Source organism: Lissotriton helveticus, chromosome 1_2, assembly GCF_964261635.1.
Source record: "Lissotriton helveticus chromosome 1_2, aLisHel1.1, whole genome shotgun sequence".
NCBI lineage: Eukaryota > Metazoa > Chordata > Amphibia > Caudata > Salamandridae > Lissotriton > Lissotriton helveticus.
This window is the reverse complement of record NC_136058.1, coordinates 361,125,402-361,140,947: the sequence shown is the minus strand read 5'-3', so window position 1 is coordinate 361,140,947 and position 15,546 is coordinate 361,125,402. Positions and strand designations below refer to the sequence as shown.

Sequence of the window (15,546 nt, the reverse complement as noted above, 5' to 3'; positions counted from 1 at the left end):
TGCCCCAGCAACTGGTTTGAACCGGTGTATGCACAGGGCACCTTGTGTGCCCCAGGCATGTCTCATTCCTTTCAGGCCTCCCTACCTCAATACACAAAATCCTGTCTGGGGTGGCGCTAGCACCTCCCAAGGCAGGAAACCCTTTGTCCAAGCCATCCTTGCTGGGAGGACTCCCAGCAGCAGGAGGTCAGACTTGTGTCTGTGGTGGCAGCATCCATTTTGTGATGATGAGGCTCGAGTTAACTTTAACCGGGATTCACAGTTACATACATGTCGTGTCCCTCTAGAAGGGTGGAATGCTACCCCCGTCGCCAGAATTGGCGAGGGGGTAGTATTCAAAATCATATGACACCTTACTCGACATGTTTTGATAATGATATACCAGAGTTAGCATTTAACCGCGAGGTTGATAATGCACTTAAGAGTATATGGTATAGCGTTATCATGGAACAGCTATTATGACTTGGTTCCGTTAGCTGCAAACGGGCTCAGCTCATGCCAGAGCACCATCTCACATAATTCCAAGCACTCTGCCTTCAGGATTGATAAGGTCTTCCATAGGGGTGACTGATAGGAATATATGTGTCCATTTTAGGGTTAGATATAGGTATACTATATCTACAGCAAAGGGTGTTTACACCACCTTGCCCCAGCTGTCATGCAGCCAGTTGTGTCAGATTCAGATGGCCAGCCAGGGGTGGCATAATACATGCTTCAGCCCCTGGTAGGCCCTGGGTACACCTAGGCCCTGGGTACAGGGACTGATAAGGTGGCCTAGTACCAATTGGTAAATGCACCTAAAGTACATGGTTGTCAATTTAGAGAGAGAACAGCTAGGCTGTGGGTCTGATTAGCAGGCCCACAGCCAGGGAAAGTCGTAAACCAGTGAAGCAAAAAGCAAAAATCTGGGGTGACCATAGGATTGCAGACCCCACTCTCCTACATAACCCCCCCCCCCCCAAACTTAGGGACATTAAACTAACCTTGACCAGGTGAGTCTTCCTGTTCTAAGTGGAAATACCTGGAGAGACCATCTGCATTGCCCATGGTCAGTCCCTGGTCTGTGCTCCACTGTAAAGTTCATCCCCTGTAGGGAAATGGACCACCTAAGAAGTTTGGGGTTTTCACCCTTCATCTGATTTAGCCATAAGAGGGGCTTATGGTCGGTCTGAATCTTGAAGTGAGTTCCAAACAAGTATGGCCTCAACTTCTTCAGGGCCCAAACCACAGCAAAGGCCTCCCTCTCAATAACTGACCAACGTTTCTCTCTAGGGGTCAGCCTTCTGCTTATAAAAGCAATGGGCTGGTCATGACCATCAATATTCAGTTGAGAAAGAACAGCTCCCACACCCAACTCAGATGCATCTGTTTGGACAATGAAGGTTTTGGAGTAGTCAGGACTCTTAAGAATAGGTGCAGTACACATGGCCTGCTTTAGGTCATCAAATGCCTTCTGACAGCTAACTGTCCACTGAACTTTCGTTGGCATTTTCTTGCTTGTCAAATCATTAAGTGGTGTCACAATGGACCCATAATTTTTGACAAACTTCCTATAGTAACCAGACAGGCCCAAGAAAGCTCTGACCTGTGTCTGGGTGGTTGGAGGAGCCCAGTCCTTTAGGCCTGTATCTTGCTCTCCAATGGTTGAACCTGGCCTCCACCCACAAGGTGGCCCAGGTACACAACCTGACTCTGCCCTATCTGGCACTTAGTAGCCTTGATAGTGAGGCCTGCCTTTTGCAGGGCCTCCAAAACTTTCCTTAGGTGGATCAGGTGATCCTCCCAGGTGGAGCTAAAGACAGCAATATCATCTAGATATGCTGCACAGAAGTCATCCAACCCAGTGAGAACTTGGTTCACCAACCTTTGAAAAGTGGCAGGTGCATTTTTCAAACCAAAGGGCATCACCACAAATTGGTAATGACCTCCTGGGGTAGAAAATGCTGTTTTGGCCTTGGCATCCTCAGCTAACCTGATCTGCCAATAACCAGCTGTTAGGTCAAATGTACTTAAGAAAGTTGCAGAAGCCAACTTGTCTATCAGTTCATCTGCCCTAGGTATTGGATGGGCATCTGTCTTAGTGACAGCATTGAGACCCCTGTAGTCTACACAAAACCTCATCTCTCTCTTACCATCCTGGGTGTGAGGTTTAGGCACTAGAACTACAGGACTAGCCCAAGGGCTCTCTGAGGGTTCAATGACTCCCAATTCCAACATCTTTTGGACTTCTTTCTTAATGCAGTCCCTGACGTGGTCAGGTTGCCTGTAGATTTTACTCTTGACAGGCAGACTGTTACCAGTGTCCACCTCATGGGTGCACCAGTTTGTCTGACTGGGGGTCAGTGAAAACATTTGCCTGAAGGATTGAAGAACCTGTTTACAATCCTCTTGTTGATGTTCAGAGAGGCTGTCAGAAAAGACTACACCATCTACTGACCCATTGTAGGAGAGTAGGGTCTGCTATCCTATGGTCACCCCAAATTTTTGCTTTTTGCTTCACTGGTTTATGACTTAATGTGGCTGTGGGCCTGATAATCAGACCCACAGCCTGCTGTTCTCTCTCTGAATTATTGCCAATGTACTTTAGGTGCATTACGAAATTGGAACTGGTTCACCTTATTGGCCCATGTAACAGTGTACCCAGGTACCCAGGGCATAGGTGCTTCCAAGGCCTACCAGGGGCTGCAGCACGTATTGTGCCACCCCTGGCCTGGCCTCCATATTTGACACAACTGGCTGATCACTCAGCTGGGGTAAGTCGGTGTAACCACCCCTTACTTAGGTGTAGTATGCCTATGCCTAACCTAAAATGGACACATATGTTCCTATCAGCCACTCCTATGGAAGGCCTCTTCAATCCTGGAGGCAGAGTGCTTGGAAATATGTCAGATGGTGCTCTGGCATGAGCTGAGCCTTTAGCTGTTTCATGATACTGCCATACCATATACTCTTAAGTGCATTATGAACCTCACGGTTAAATGCTATCTTTGGTTTGGCTTTATCAAAACATGTCGAGTAAGGTGTCATACGAATTGGAATACTACCCCCTCACCAGTTCTGGCAACGGGGGTAGCATTCCACCCTTCTAGAGGGATACGACATGTACCTAACCCGAACCCCGGTTAAAGTTAAACAGAGCCTCAGCATCACAAAATGGATGCTGTCACCACAGACACAAGTCTGACCTCCTGCTTCTGGGAGTCCTTCCAGCGAGGGCAGCTTGGACAAAGGGTTTCCTGCCTTGGGAGGTGCTAGCACCACCCCAGACAGGATTTTGTGTATTGGGTAGGACTGGGCTGAATAGAATCAGACATGCCTGGGGCACACAAGGTGTCCCTGTGCATATGCCAGTTCAAACCGGTGCTGGGGCTTTCCAGCCCCAGTCTTGGAGCGAAGCTGGACAAAGGAAAGGGGGTGTAACCACCCCCCTTCCTGGTCCCACCCAGAGGAGGGACCTAGTAGGTGATGCGGCCCCCAGATTTGGAATAAGAGTAGGAGCTGTGTCCTAAGACTTCAGATCATCCTGAACTCGACTTGAAATACAGAAGAAACTTGGACTTCGACATTCTGCTGTACAGAAGACTGAAGAGAATTTCCCTTGTGGCCAAGGAGTGACCAGCCTGTGAATACAGGCACCAACCAGCAACTCGACATCTGCTTTGCCACCACCTCCCGCCGGAGCCCGAGCCCAGAGCCTGACAAGACCCAGACTCCCAGACATCTCAGAGCCCGATCCACAGTCCCTGAAAAGAAGAGACCCGTGGAGGCACCGAGAGACGTGGGACCGGACATCTTGGAAGACCCCCGAAGAGCTGACTGCGCAGCACCCGAGGCACCCTCGAAGCTGTGCTTTGGGGTTTGTAAAGCCCCAACACCAAGCAGCAATTGCACCGAAGATCAGCCCCCCAGCATCTCCACGATCTGCGTGGGGCCTTTTTGCACTTTGCCACTCGACGCTCCATCCCGGTCACTTGCCACGCGGCTAGTGGCCATCTTGGCAACGAAAACTACGATTTACACTGCTGGTCTGGTTGCTCCAGACTGGCCCTTGCTCCCCTGAAAAGGAGCACCCGCTCTGACCTTGCTGGTCTGAGTGAGAAGCTTGAATCGATTCCTGCGTGACTTGTTTTTGCCAAGGCCTGTTTGATCAAATCAAGTTGCCGACACCGCCATCAGCGAGAGCCATCGTGGGACAGCTCGTGATCGACTCCTGGACGACCTTGACCTCTTTGTGTCCACGTGGCTGCAGAGACAATCTTCACTTCTTCACCTGTTTGCACCCGACATTGCCTGGTTTCATCCTGGTTCCACGGTAGTCACTGGCTAGTGACTTTGAACATTGTCCCCTCTGCTTTTAGGTCTTCACCTCTTCAGATCCACCCTTGGATCCACCGGAACTCTTCTCGACGACCCGCCTGCAGCATCTTCAGCTCCGAGCACCATCGACCTGCGTGACGAAACCCGACACTACTTCGCACCTGTGCACCCGCTTCCTGTGGGTGAGGTAACTCAGCAACGCCGGTGTTCCCACACTGGTGTACACCTCTAGTGCCTGTGTCTAAAGTTTTATCCTTGTAGGTCCATCGGAAGGTTCCTTAAACACTAACTTTGTAACTTTTACGCACCATTGACTTAACATTGGTGCATGCGTGCACTTTGAGCACTGCACCCGAGTCCCGCGGGCCTTTCCCGACTTCATCACTGCTAGTCTCGAACAGCTTCAGCGATTCCCCAGGCCCTAGGCCTCTTCACTTTCCCCATAGTGGTTCTTATACCACTATTTTAGTATATGGTTTAGGTGGCCCCTAGGGCTCATCCATATTTGTGCAACTTTTGTATATTTAAACTGTGTTTTGTTTTAACGCATTTGCTTCTGTGCTCATAAAGAGTATAGAGGATATTTGTAGAAATAAATCTATATATATTTTCAATATATATCTGTGTGGTGTCCTTTCATTTTGTATTCAAGGGGATTGTGTATGTAAAACAGCTTGCTTCACATGCCTTTAGAGAATTTAGCCTAAGACTGCTTAGTCCATGCTACCCCTAGGATAGCTTGTCTATAAGGTTGACTTTACAACCTCCACCATTAGGGTTGCTTGGCATGATACAAGGTGATCACTAGAACTAGTGAGCATCATATATCAGGCCAACTTCTCATACCCATCATCAGGGTTTTGAGTGAGCAGGTCTGGGAGAGGGTCACTCTCTTCCTCCTGCCCCTCATCTGTGACCATGAGCAAGCATATGTCCTCCCTGTTGACAAATGCTTTGAGCCTATTCACATGAAGCACCCTGTGGGGGCTCCTGGGAGTTCCCATGTCCACCAAGTAGGTGACCTCTCCCTTTTGCTCAATGATGGTATGGGGTCCAGACCATTTGTCTTGGAGAGCTGCTGGGGCCACAGGCTCCAACACCCACACCTTCTGTCCTGCATGATACACAGTTAGGACAGCCTTTTGGTCATGCCAAGCTTTTTGGAGTTCTTGGCTGGCCTCAAGGTTTTTAGATGCCTTCTCCATGTACTCTGCCATCCTGGAGCGGAGACCAAGTACATAGTCCACTATGTCAAGCTTAGGCTTTTTGAGAGGTAACTCCCATCCTTCCTTCACAAGACATAGGGGTCCTCTTACAGGATGCCCAAACAGAAGCTCAAAAGGGCTGTAACCAACCCCCTTCTGTGGGACCTCTCTGTAATCAAACAGGAGGCAGGGTAAAAGGATGTCCCATCTTCGCCTGAGCTTTTCAGGTAACCCTTTTATCATCCCTTTGAGGGTCTTGTTGAATCTCTCAACAAGCCCATTGCACTGTGGGTGATAGGGTGTGGTAAATTTGTAATTTACACCACACTCCTTACACATTGCAGTCAAGTATCCTGACATGAAGTTTGCACCTCTGTCAGAAACAACCTCCTTAGGAAACCCCACTCTTGAGAAAACTCCAAGTAGGGCCCTGGCCACAACAGGAGCTGTAGTGGTCCTAAGGGGAATAGCTTCTGGATACCTGGTGGCATGATCCACTACCACCAGTATAAATCTGTGCCCAGATGCTGTTGGGGGGTCCATTGGTCCAACAATGTCAATCCCCACTCTTTCAAAGGGAACCCCCACCACAGGTAGTGGTATGAGGGGGGCCTTTGTTGTGCCACCTTATTTGCCACTGGCTTGGCAGGTGACACAAGAGCGACAAAACTCTTTAGTGTCTTCAGACATATGAGGCCAGTGAAAGTGTGGGGCAAGCCTGTCCCAAGTCTTGTTCTGGCCTAAGTCATCTGCAAGGGGAATCTCATGGGCTAAGGTGAGAAGGAAACCTCTAAGAGACAAGGGGATGACCAGCCTCCTGGTTGCACCAGGCTTGGGGTCTCTTGCCTCAGAGTATAGGAGTCCATCTTCCCAATATACCTTATGGGCACTTGTAGCATTCCCTGCAGCCTCAGCAGCAGCCTGCTGTCTGAGGTGTTCAAGAGAGGAACAGTCTAATTGGGCCTGCCTCAAGTCTGCCCTGGAAGGTCCCCCTGTCCCAAGAAACTCAACCTGATCAGGTTCAAGCTCTTCTAGGACAGTTCCTTCTGGGGTCTCTGGGTCAGCCTCCTGGGAGGGCTGATCCTCAACCTGAGGCAAGGGGGAAGGCTCTGCCTTAACCCTACCATTCCTTCTCTTGGGTAGTGTCTGGTCCATTCTTCCAGGATCCAGCACTTGTTCAGCTGGGCATTTCTTGGCCTGTGACCTAGTCACAGCAAGGCCATGTGAGGAGAGACCTAGCATTTCTACATGAGTCCTGTACTCCACATCTGACCACAGTGAGGATTCCAAATCATTGCCCAAAAGACAATCTACTGGGAGGTCTGAACTAACTACAACCCTTTTGAGGCCAGTTACCCCTCCCCAGGAGAAATTAACAACTGCCATACTGTGATTGGTAGTGACATTGCTAGCATTGGTCACTAGGTAATCCAAACCTAGCATTATCTGGTCAGGGTCCACAAATGTTGGTGTCACCATGGTGACACTGGCACATGTGTCCCTGTAGGCCTGAGCCATTTTTCCATTAATTAAAGGCGTTTGTCTGTATTTGCCCAGAGTACTAGGACTTACAGTAGGGGTCATATCCATGTCCCCAGTACAAACAAGAACTGCCTGAGTAGAAATTCTAACTAAGTCAGAACCCACCTCAGTTCCCAGCGTTAACCCAACTATAGCCTTGGGAGGTACACTATCACTACTAACTGTACTAGGGGGTGCAGGTGTCTTAGGGACAGTAGTGGTAGGAGTTTGGCCTTTCTTGGTGCACTCACTAAACCAGTGAGTCTTACTTTTACAGTATTGGCACCATGGTTTCTTAGGACCATCATTCTTCTTCTTTTGGGAAGTTTGGGACCCACCCTCCTTAGGTTGTTGGGGCCCTGTTGAAGACTTCTGGTCATTTTGCTTATTCTCATTACCCTTCTGGTCTGCTTTCTTCTGGCCACCACCCTGGTCCTGGTTCTGCTGCTTGACACTTGTCCTGACCCATCTGTCTGCCTTCTTTCCCAATTCTTGGGGAGAGGTCAGATCTGAGTCAATCAAGTGCTGATGCAACAACTGGTTCTGACAATTATTTAAGATTTGCTCTCTCATAATTAGATTATACAATCCTGTGTAATCAGTAACTTTACTTCCCAGTAACCAGCCCTCTAGAGCCTTAGTGGCACAATCAACAAAGTCAGTCCAATCTTGAGCCTGAGTTTTCTGGATATCCCTGAACATCAACGTGTACTGTTCAGTGGTTAAGCCAAACCCATCAATCAGAGCAGTTTTCAAGACTTGGTAATCATTTGCATCCTCATCTCTAACAGTGAGGAGCTTGGCTCTACCTTTACCTTCAAAGGAGATCCACAATATAGCTGCCCACTGACTCTGGGGTACCTGCTGTACTTTGCAGGCTCTCTCTAAAGCAGTTATCCACTTGTGGATATCATCTCCAGTCTTATAGGAGGGCACTATTTTACTCAGGTGTCTATTATCAAAACTCCTGTCTCTATCCCTAGGGATATTGCTGCCACCAGTGGGGACTACCCCACTCAACTGTTGCTCTCTAGCAAAGGCAAGCTTCTCTTTGGCAAGGGCAAGTTCTTCCCTCTGGATCATCAGAGCCTGCTTAATCCTTGCTTCATGCTCTCTCCTCTGAGGGGAAGTCATTCTCCTCTGAGCAGAGGCATGAGAGTACACAGATCTATTGGAGTCCCTAGAATGAGATCTATCTCTCCTAGCTCCAAAGTTAGGCCTGCTCAGGGTCAGTACTGGGGGTCCCCCAGATCCTTCCCTATGTAGGTCTAAGTTGGCCCTTGTGAGTCTGCTGACTATCACAGAACCATTGTCTGCCTCATCCCCAGATGGTTCTTCTTCTTCCTCCTCCTCTTCTACATTCTCTGTTTCAGGGAGGTCTGGATCTCCAAGAGTACCTTCTAAGACTGGCATGCTCCTATCTGGATTAGAGGGGTCTGTGTTGGCAGCCCTTCTGGCATCATATGTCTCTAAGAGACCTAACAGAAAAGGAGTGGTCGGGTTAGAACCCTGTTTCAATTTCCTGGAGGTACACAATTGTCTCATCTCCTGGAAACTGAGAGCTGGATATCTGGAAAGGACCTGTGGAGGGTCACTAACCACAAGGGGAGTCACTGAGGTCTCTCCTGCGGTAGACATGCTTTCTAGTGAGGTGTAAGTAGTGCACTTACCTACACTATGGGTTTTCCTACTGATCCCTTGCTAAGAGTTGTAGTCAGGGTGTGCTAGGCCCTTTCTACTACAACAGCTGGTTCAGTAGAACTCAGAGTATTTCTAAGCTTGTTATATGTACCTAGAGTACCTTATGTGATCTTTCAAAGGATATTTCAAGATTATACGTGGTAAAAACAACAGCAAGCTCAAATCCCAACCGCTGCATACCAATGTGAGAAGTTGGCCTGATATATGATGCTCACTAGTTCTAGTGATCACCTTGTATCAGTCCAAACAACCCTTATGGTAATTGGTTGTAAGTCAACCTTATAGACCAGCTATCCTAATGGTAGCATGGACAAAGCAGTCTTAGGCTAAACTCTTTTGGCATGTGAAGCCAGCTGTTTTACCACAATATAACCCCTTGAATACCAGATGAAAGGACACCACACAGGTTGTTATGAAAATAAACAGTATATTTCCTAATTATTATTAAGCGTTCTTATATAGCGCTCGATTACCCGTAGGCATCTCGGCGCTTGCCTTGGGAACCCGTCCTGGTTTTTCCCTGTGAGATACCCGTACTGGGCATCCCCAAGGTGAAAGCCAGGCATCCCGCCGCGGGGGGGCCGTAGTGGAGATTAAGCAAGCTAATGCCCAGAGCTGCAGAGTGTGAACCTGTGACTCGAGTAGGCACCGAAACGAGAAATATCAAGTCTGTGGATATTTGGGCTCAAGACCCTGACGCGTCGGGAATTGAACCCTGGTCCCAGGTCTGACCTCTGCTTCAGGGTCTGCCGCCTCTAACTAGTGAGCCACACGCGGGTGCATAGGTGTCAAAGTGCGTCGGGTTCTCACGTTGAAGTCAATGGAGCCTGAAAGAAAAGATGCTGCAGGCGACCAGGAGGAAGATGTCCAGTGCAATCCAAGGGTGGATTGTTGAAGAAGAAGACCTGAAAGCAGAGGGGACGGTGTTCACAGTCACTAGCCAGTGATTGGAGTGGAACCTGATGTCGTCGTCCCGATCAGGTGAAGAGTGGACGCTTGTTTCTGCAGCCACGTGGACCAGGAGGTGTCTTCGATGACCAGGATGGAGCCACGAGCTGTCCCACGCAGGCTCTCACTGTCGGCGGTGTTGGATCCGGAATCGGCGTCAACAGGCCTTGGCAAAGGCAACCCACGCGGTGAGTGAAGAAAGCGTCTGGTGCGGACTAGGAGAGTCCGGGATGCCCCTCTTTTGGAAGGGAGCAAGGGCCAGTCTGGAGCAACCAGGCCAGCAGCAAAGGTTCAAAGGTTCGTCGTCTAGGAGGCCACTAGCCAGTCGGCAAGTGACCAGACAACGCGTCGAGCAGCAAACAAGCAGAAGGGCCCCACGCAGATCTCGTGGATGCTGGAGGGCTGATCTTCGGTGCAGGGGCTGCTCGGGGCTGGGGCTTCTCAATCCCCAAAGCACTTGGTCGAGTTTACCTCGGGAGTCATGCTGGAAGCGAAGTGCAGGTTCGTTCAAGATGGCCAGTCCCACGTGTCTCGTCGCACCCACGGGTCTCAGCTTTGCTGCAGATGTGAGTTGAGGTCGGAGAGGTCTGGGAATCCGGGTCTCGTTGGGCTCTGAAGTCTGGATCCTTGAGGGAAGACGACAAAGTGAAGCCGCTGGACGCTTGATGGTGCCTGCAGTTGCAGGGTGGACACTCCTTGCCCACAAGGGAGATTCTTCAGTCTTCTGTGGAGCAGAACGTCGAAGTCCAGAGTTTCTTCTTGTTGAATAGTTCGGGATAATCTAATTTGGAATGGGACCAGCTCCTACCTTTATTCTCCTAAAGGGGGCTGCACTACTGACTAGGTCCCTCCCCTGGGTGGGACCAGGAAGGGGGGTGGTTACACCCCCTATCCTTTGTCTGGTTTCCCGCCAAAGCTGGGGCTGGGATGCCCCAGCAACTGGTTTGAACCGGTGTATGCACAGGGCACCTTGTGTGCCCCAGGCATGTCTCATTCCTTTCAGGCCTCCCTACCTCAATACACAAAATCCTGTCTGGGGTGGTGCTAGCACCTCCCAAGGCAGGAAACCCTTTGTCCAAGCCATCCTTGCTGGGAGGACTCCCAGCAGCAGGAGGTCAGACTTGTGTCTGTGGTGGCAGCATCCATTTTGTGATGCTGAGGCTCGAGTTAACTTTAACCGGGGTTCACAGTTACATACATGTTGTGTCCCTCTAGAAGGGTGGAATGCTACCCCCGTCGCCAGAATTGGTGAGGGGGTAGTATTCCAAATCGTATGACACCTTACTCGACATGTTTTGATAATGTTATACCAGAGTTAGCATTTAACCGCGAGGTTGATAATGCACTTAAGAGTATATGGTATAGCGTTATCATTGAACAGCTATTAGGACTTGGTTCCGCAAGCTGCAAACGGGCTCAGCTCATGCCAGAGCACCATCTCACATAATTCCAAGCACTCTGCCTTCAGGATTGATAAGGCCTTCCATAGGAGTGACTGATAGGAATATATGTGTCCATTTTAGGGTTAGATATAGGTATACTATATCTACAGCAAAGGGTGTTTACACCACCTTGCCCCAGCTGTCATGCAGCCAGTTGTGTCAGATTTAGATGGCCAGCCAGAGGTGGCATAATACATGCTTCAGCCCCTGGTAGGCCCTGGGTACACCTAGGCCCTGGGTACAGGGACTGATAAGGTGGCACAGTACCAATTGGTAAATGCACCTAAAGTACATGGTTGTCAATTTAGAGAGAGAACAGCGAGGCTGTGGGTCTGATTAGCAGGCCCACAGCCAGGGAAAGTCGTAAACCAGTGAAGCAAAAAGAAAAAATCTGGGGTGACCATAGGATTGCAGACCCCACTCTCCTACAATGGGTCTCACACAAGTAGGACCAATATCGACTCAACTTTAAACACACCATTGGCTCCTGATGGAGAAACAATTCACTTTCGAAAGCAAATGTCTTTGATAGAAAGCTATATTTGATCAAGGCCCCAATTACTGATGAGACTCTTCCCTCCTCCATGCCTTCCCGTACCCTAGGATTGTTTCTGATAACCTTATTACTGTCTATCACTGTCTTCCATATTATGAAATCCAGGACTGGCAGCTGCTTTTTTCATTTCCCTAGTGCTTCCAAATGGAACAAACCTCAGTTGGTCCTTCATTCGGTCAGGCTACATAATTGAATTTCAGAAAACATCTCAGAACCTACCTTTTTATTTAACTCTTCTTCTGTCTTGCTAGGTCCAAGTTTAGTACCAGGACACTCTCATTTTGCTGTGAATTGCACTTTATAAACGTCACCTTCATTCATAAAGGGAAGCATCACAGGAGTGTGTAGAGAAACAGGAAGGGTGAGTGAGGTGGCGGAGAAGGTGCATGATACAGAAGAGGACAATGTACAAAGAAAATTCTGGGGGAGGGTGGTGAGAGGAAATGGAGGGTGGACTGGGAGACGAGAGTTGTCAAAGTAGGGGATGATTGAAAGAGGTGTTGGAGAAAAAAAATGAAGGGAGGTTCACTAGAGTTAGAGGTGTGGTAGAAAGAAGATGGTGAGGGAAGGATGGGTGGTCAAGGGGGAATGGAGAACGTAGGAAGTGCAAGAAAGGTAGAATCAGGTTCTTAGACAGGCCCATGAACCAGGAGCAAGGAAATGATGCAGGAAGGTGTATCTTCCTGCATATAAACAATCACTAATGGTGATTTGTTACTTCTATGTGTGATGCAGAATGCAGCACATATAGAAGTTGCAACTCATCATTATCTATTGATTATTTATGTGCAGGAACGGACACCTTCCTGTGCAGAAACAATCACTAATGGCAATTTGCTCTTTCTATGCGTGCTGTGCAAAGCAAACAGCAACAACAAAAACAAAAAAAACATGGAGAAATGAATAAATTCGCCAAAAAGTAATGGGTGTTGCGGCAGAATTCCCACTGCAACACCCATTGCCCACCCCATCACGCTAAGTGCTGCATGAATAGGGGCCTTATTTACAAGCCGGCTTAACGCCACCTTTTAAATAAGGCAAAGGGGTTATCACCAACAGGACATCAACAAAAGTGACGCTCTGGTGGCGATAACCCCTTGTAAATATGCCCCAAAGTCTCTACTCCTGAAGAAGGTAGGGCAGGTAATCTTTGGAAAGCTGAGAGATATACAAGCTTATGAGAACCCATCACAAATGGGGCGCAGACGAGATCAAAAGAATGAGGAATTGGAAATAAAAATAAGAACTACATTGTTCTCGTTTGAATAAGCGCAGATATTCACGATACACTGTTGAATCATATCACTTTGCTAACTCTTTCTTTGCTCTGCATTGCCTTTTGTAGTCTTACCAGGACGGTCTTGTGATAGTTCTTCTGCTGCTCTCAATCCTGGAGTTCTCTGTTTCTGTTGCTGTCTCTTCTTTTGGATGCACATCTGTGTGTAATTCTTCCTCCCCAAGTGTGGCCCAGGTAAGCCAGATGTTGACGTCCATGTATCTCCTCTCTGCTCTATGGTGCAGGTAGATAATGTGTGTTCTCTTGTTGACCAAAGAGATGCTCATTAGGCTTGGTGTAGATTATCTGTTTATTTGGTCGCTATGTGTTCACCTTATTAATATTTGAGCATGAAGAATCTACATTGCTAAAGAGGTTGTGACATTTTGAGGCATTGAAAAGTATGGTGGATGAAATTATCAGTCATAAATAATGCTATTCTATCGTGGACTCATGGGCTTGATTTTCATTATGATTTTGATAGCACTTTGGGTTTAATACTGTCTGTCTTTAAATTCTGCATACAGCAGTGTTGGTTCTGTTTCAAATCAGTGATTGTTTTTTATTAATAAACCTTTCTTTTCTAGCCTTTGTTTGTGGTTCAAAATGCCGGCAGTCAAGACCCAAGAGTCCTTCCAATGCAAGCAACAGGCGTACCACTGACCATAGGACAAGGGATGCCCTTGATGCAAGGAATGCCAATGCCGTATGGACTATCAACCGCGCCAGCTGCACAGGGTGTGACGTCAGCACCCACCGCTGTACCACCTCCGTTGTACTACAAGGATGTGCCTGGTGATGCCTTTCAATCATAAGAGAATGATCCACCTAAGGAGTCACCAATGAGGATATATTTTAATTTCTACAGTAAACAAATGAAGAAACAGAAAGACGTCCTTTAATTATTTTATCAAATTCAAATTTTTCCTTTTTAATGCATGCTGCCCTCAGTTGGTGCTGTTTTCAAATGGTTGCTGGATGCCTTTCCAATCCCTGTCTTTAGTGCATTTGTGACTTGTCTCCTAATCTATTGACCATCCCATCTCTTTCTGATCACTCCGCTAAAAAGTTTACCTCATTTTGCTATCTTCTAAAAGATGATCAGCTGACTGGGACTCTCCTTCCTACTCCCACCATTATGATGCTTCAATTAATAGTTTGTTTTCACAGTGTTGTCCTGTTGTTTGTATCCATGTACAGCACATTAACAAATGTATTATATAAAGTTATAAAAATGGAATAATAAACAAGAAAGAAGATGCAATTTCCATAAAGCGGAATAAATATTGATATATGGAGTAACATTTTTCAATTTTTTTTGCAGAGTTTTATACAGCGCGAACTTGACCCAAATCAGGTATCAGAGCGCTTTACATAACATCAGTTACGTTACATGAGGACACACATTCATTTTTGTTAGGCATGGGGAGATTAAGTGATTTGCCCAGGATCACAGGATGTTCATTGCCGAGACTCCAACCCAGATCCCCGGTCGACCACCCTAGCCGTTAGGCCACCTCCTCTCCCCAATATTATCATAAAGCATAACTTTAATACATGCTAATATTACTACTCTCTTGACAGTGGGGGGCGGATTCACAAAGGCAAACTTACAATTTAGTGTAATTTAAAAAAAAATGGTACTCACAAACTATGACTTTAATTTTACTGAGAGTAATTTCATGGCTGCTGAAGCTCAGCACTCTTAGCTGAGAATTCACACATAAAAAGATAGGGATGTCCTTTCTTTGTATTTGCGGAGCCTCCACAATCGTAAAATTACTATTAGTAAAATTAAACTTGCAATTTCTGAATACAAAAGTGTAAGTTTACCTTTGTGAATCAGGCCCTTTGAGTCTCCAACAAACCTCTCCATCCAAGGTGCTCCTGCCATGTCAGAATCCCTGCCCACCCATCAGTCATTGATCTTCAGCTGTGTGATCAGGAGGCCATCTTGGTGGAAAACATCCTTTACGCAACATGATTCTGTTAATACCGTGAGGGATTCCATTTGAGGCAGAGTCTAGTGTTAAGGGCCAGCAAGAGCACACATTTACCACTCAGAGACTTCCCTCTCTCTGGTTGAAATCCCTAGTGGAAATGGACCTCAAGGCTTGTGTCCTGGAGATGCCTTTCAGGGTCCACCCTACCTGGCTATCCCTTGCCCTGGTGATGAATCTCAGATACAGGTATGCTACTGATGCTCTGGGGATGAAGTGAGGGGGTAGTAGTGTGAGGGAAAGAAGACACGAGCAATAATCTCAACCGAGGAAAGTAGTCACAAAAAATAAATAGAATAGGCATAAACGATACAACAAATAAGAGTTGCTATAAAAATCACCAATTATTTTCTAGGCACCCCTGAAGCTCTCTCACTTGTACTCGTACTACATACCACGTCCAGAAGCAATTTTCACCAACCTGTGTAATAAACAATAGAAACAATGGGGTCTGAAAGAGAAGCTTGTATTCAAACAGGGAAATAATATGAGACCAAATGTAGAGAGATTGGTAAAGGTAGAGTGTATGGAAGATGTGCACTTCCAAGAGAAAGATGATGCAAAGACTATATAGTCATGG

At 47.4% G+C, this 15,546-nt stretch overlaps 1 protein-coding gene across 1 annotated transcript in view; it reads left to right on the top strand.

The window, feature by feature from the left end:
• Window positions 1-14,094, top strand: part of LOC144807923 (membrane-spanning 4-domains subfamily A member 4A-like) — a 216,115-nt gene extending 202,021 nt beyond the window's left edge. Inside the window, exons 6-7 of the mRNA XM_078673520.1 lie at window positions 13,036-13,161; window positions 13,554-14,094. Coding sequence (XP_078529646.1) covers window positions 13,036-13,161; window positions 13,554-13,781 — 354 coding nt within the window. The 3' untranslated portion in view covers window positions 13,782-14,094. The remainder of the gene's footprint in view (window positions 1-13,035; window positions 13,162-13,553) is intronic.
• Window positions 14,095-15,546: the final 1,452 nt, after the last annotated feature.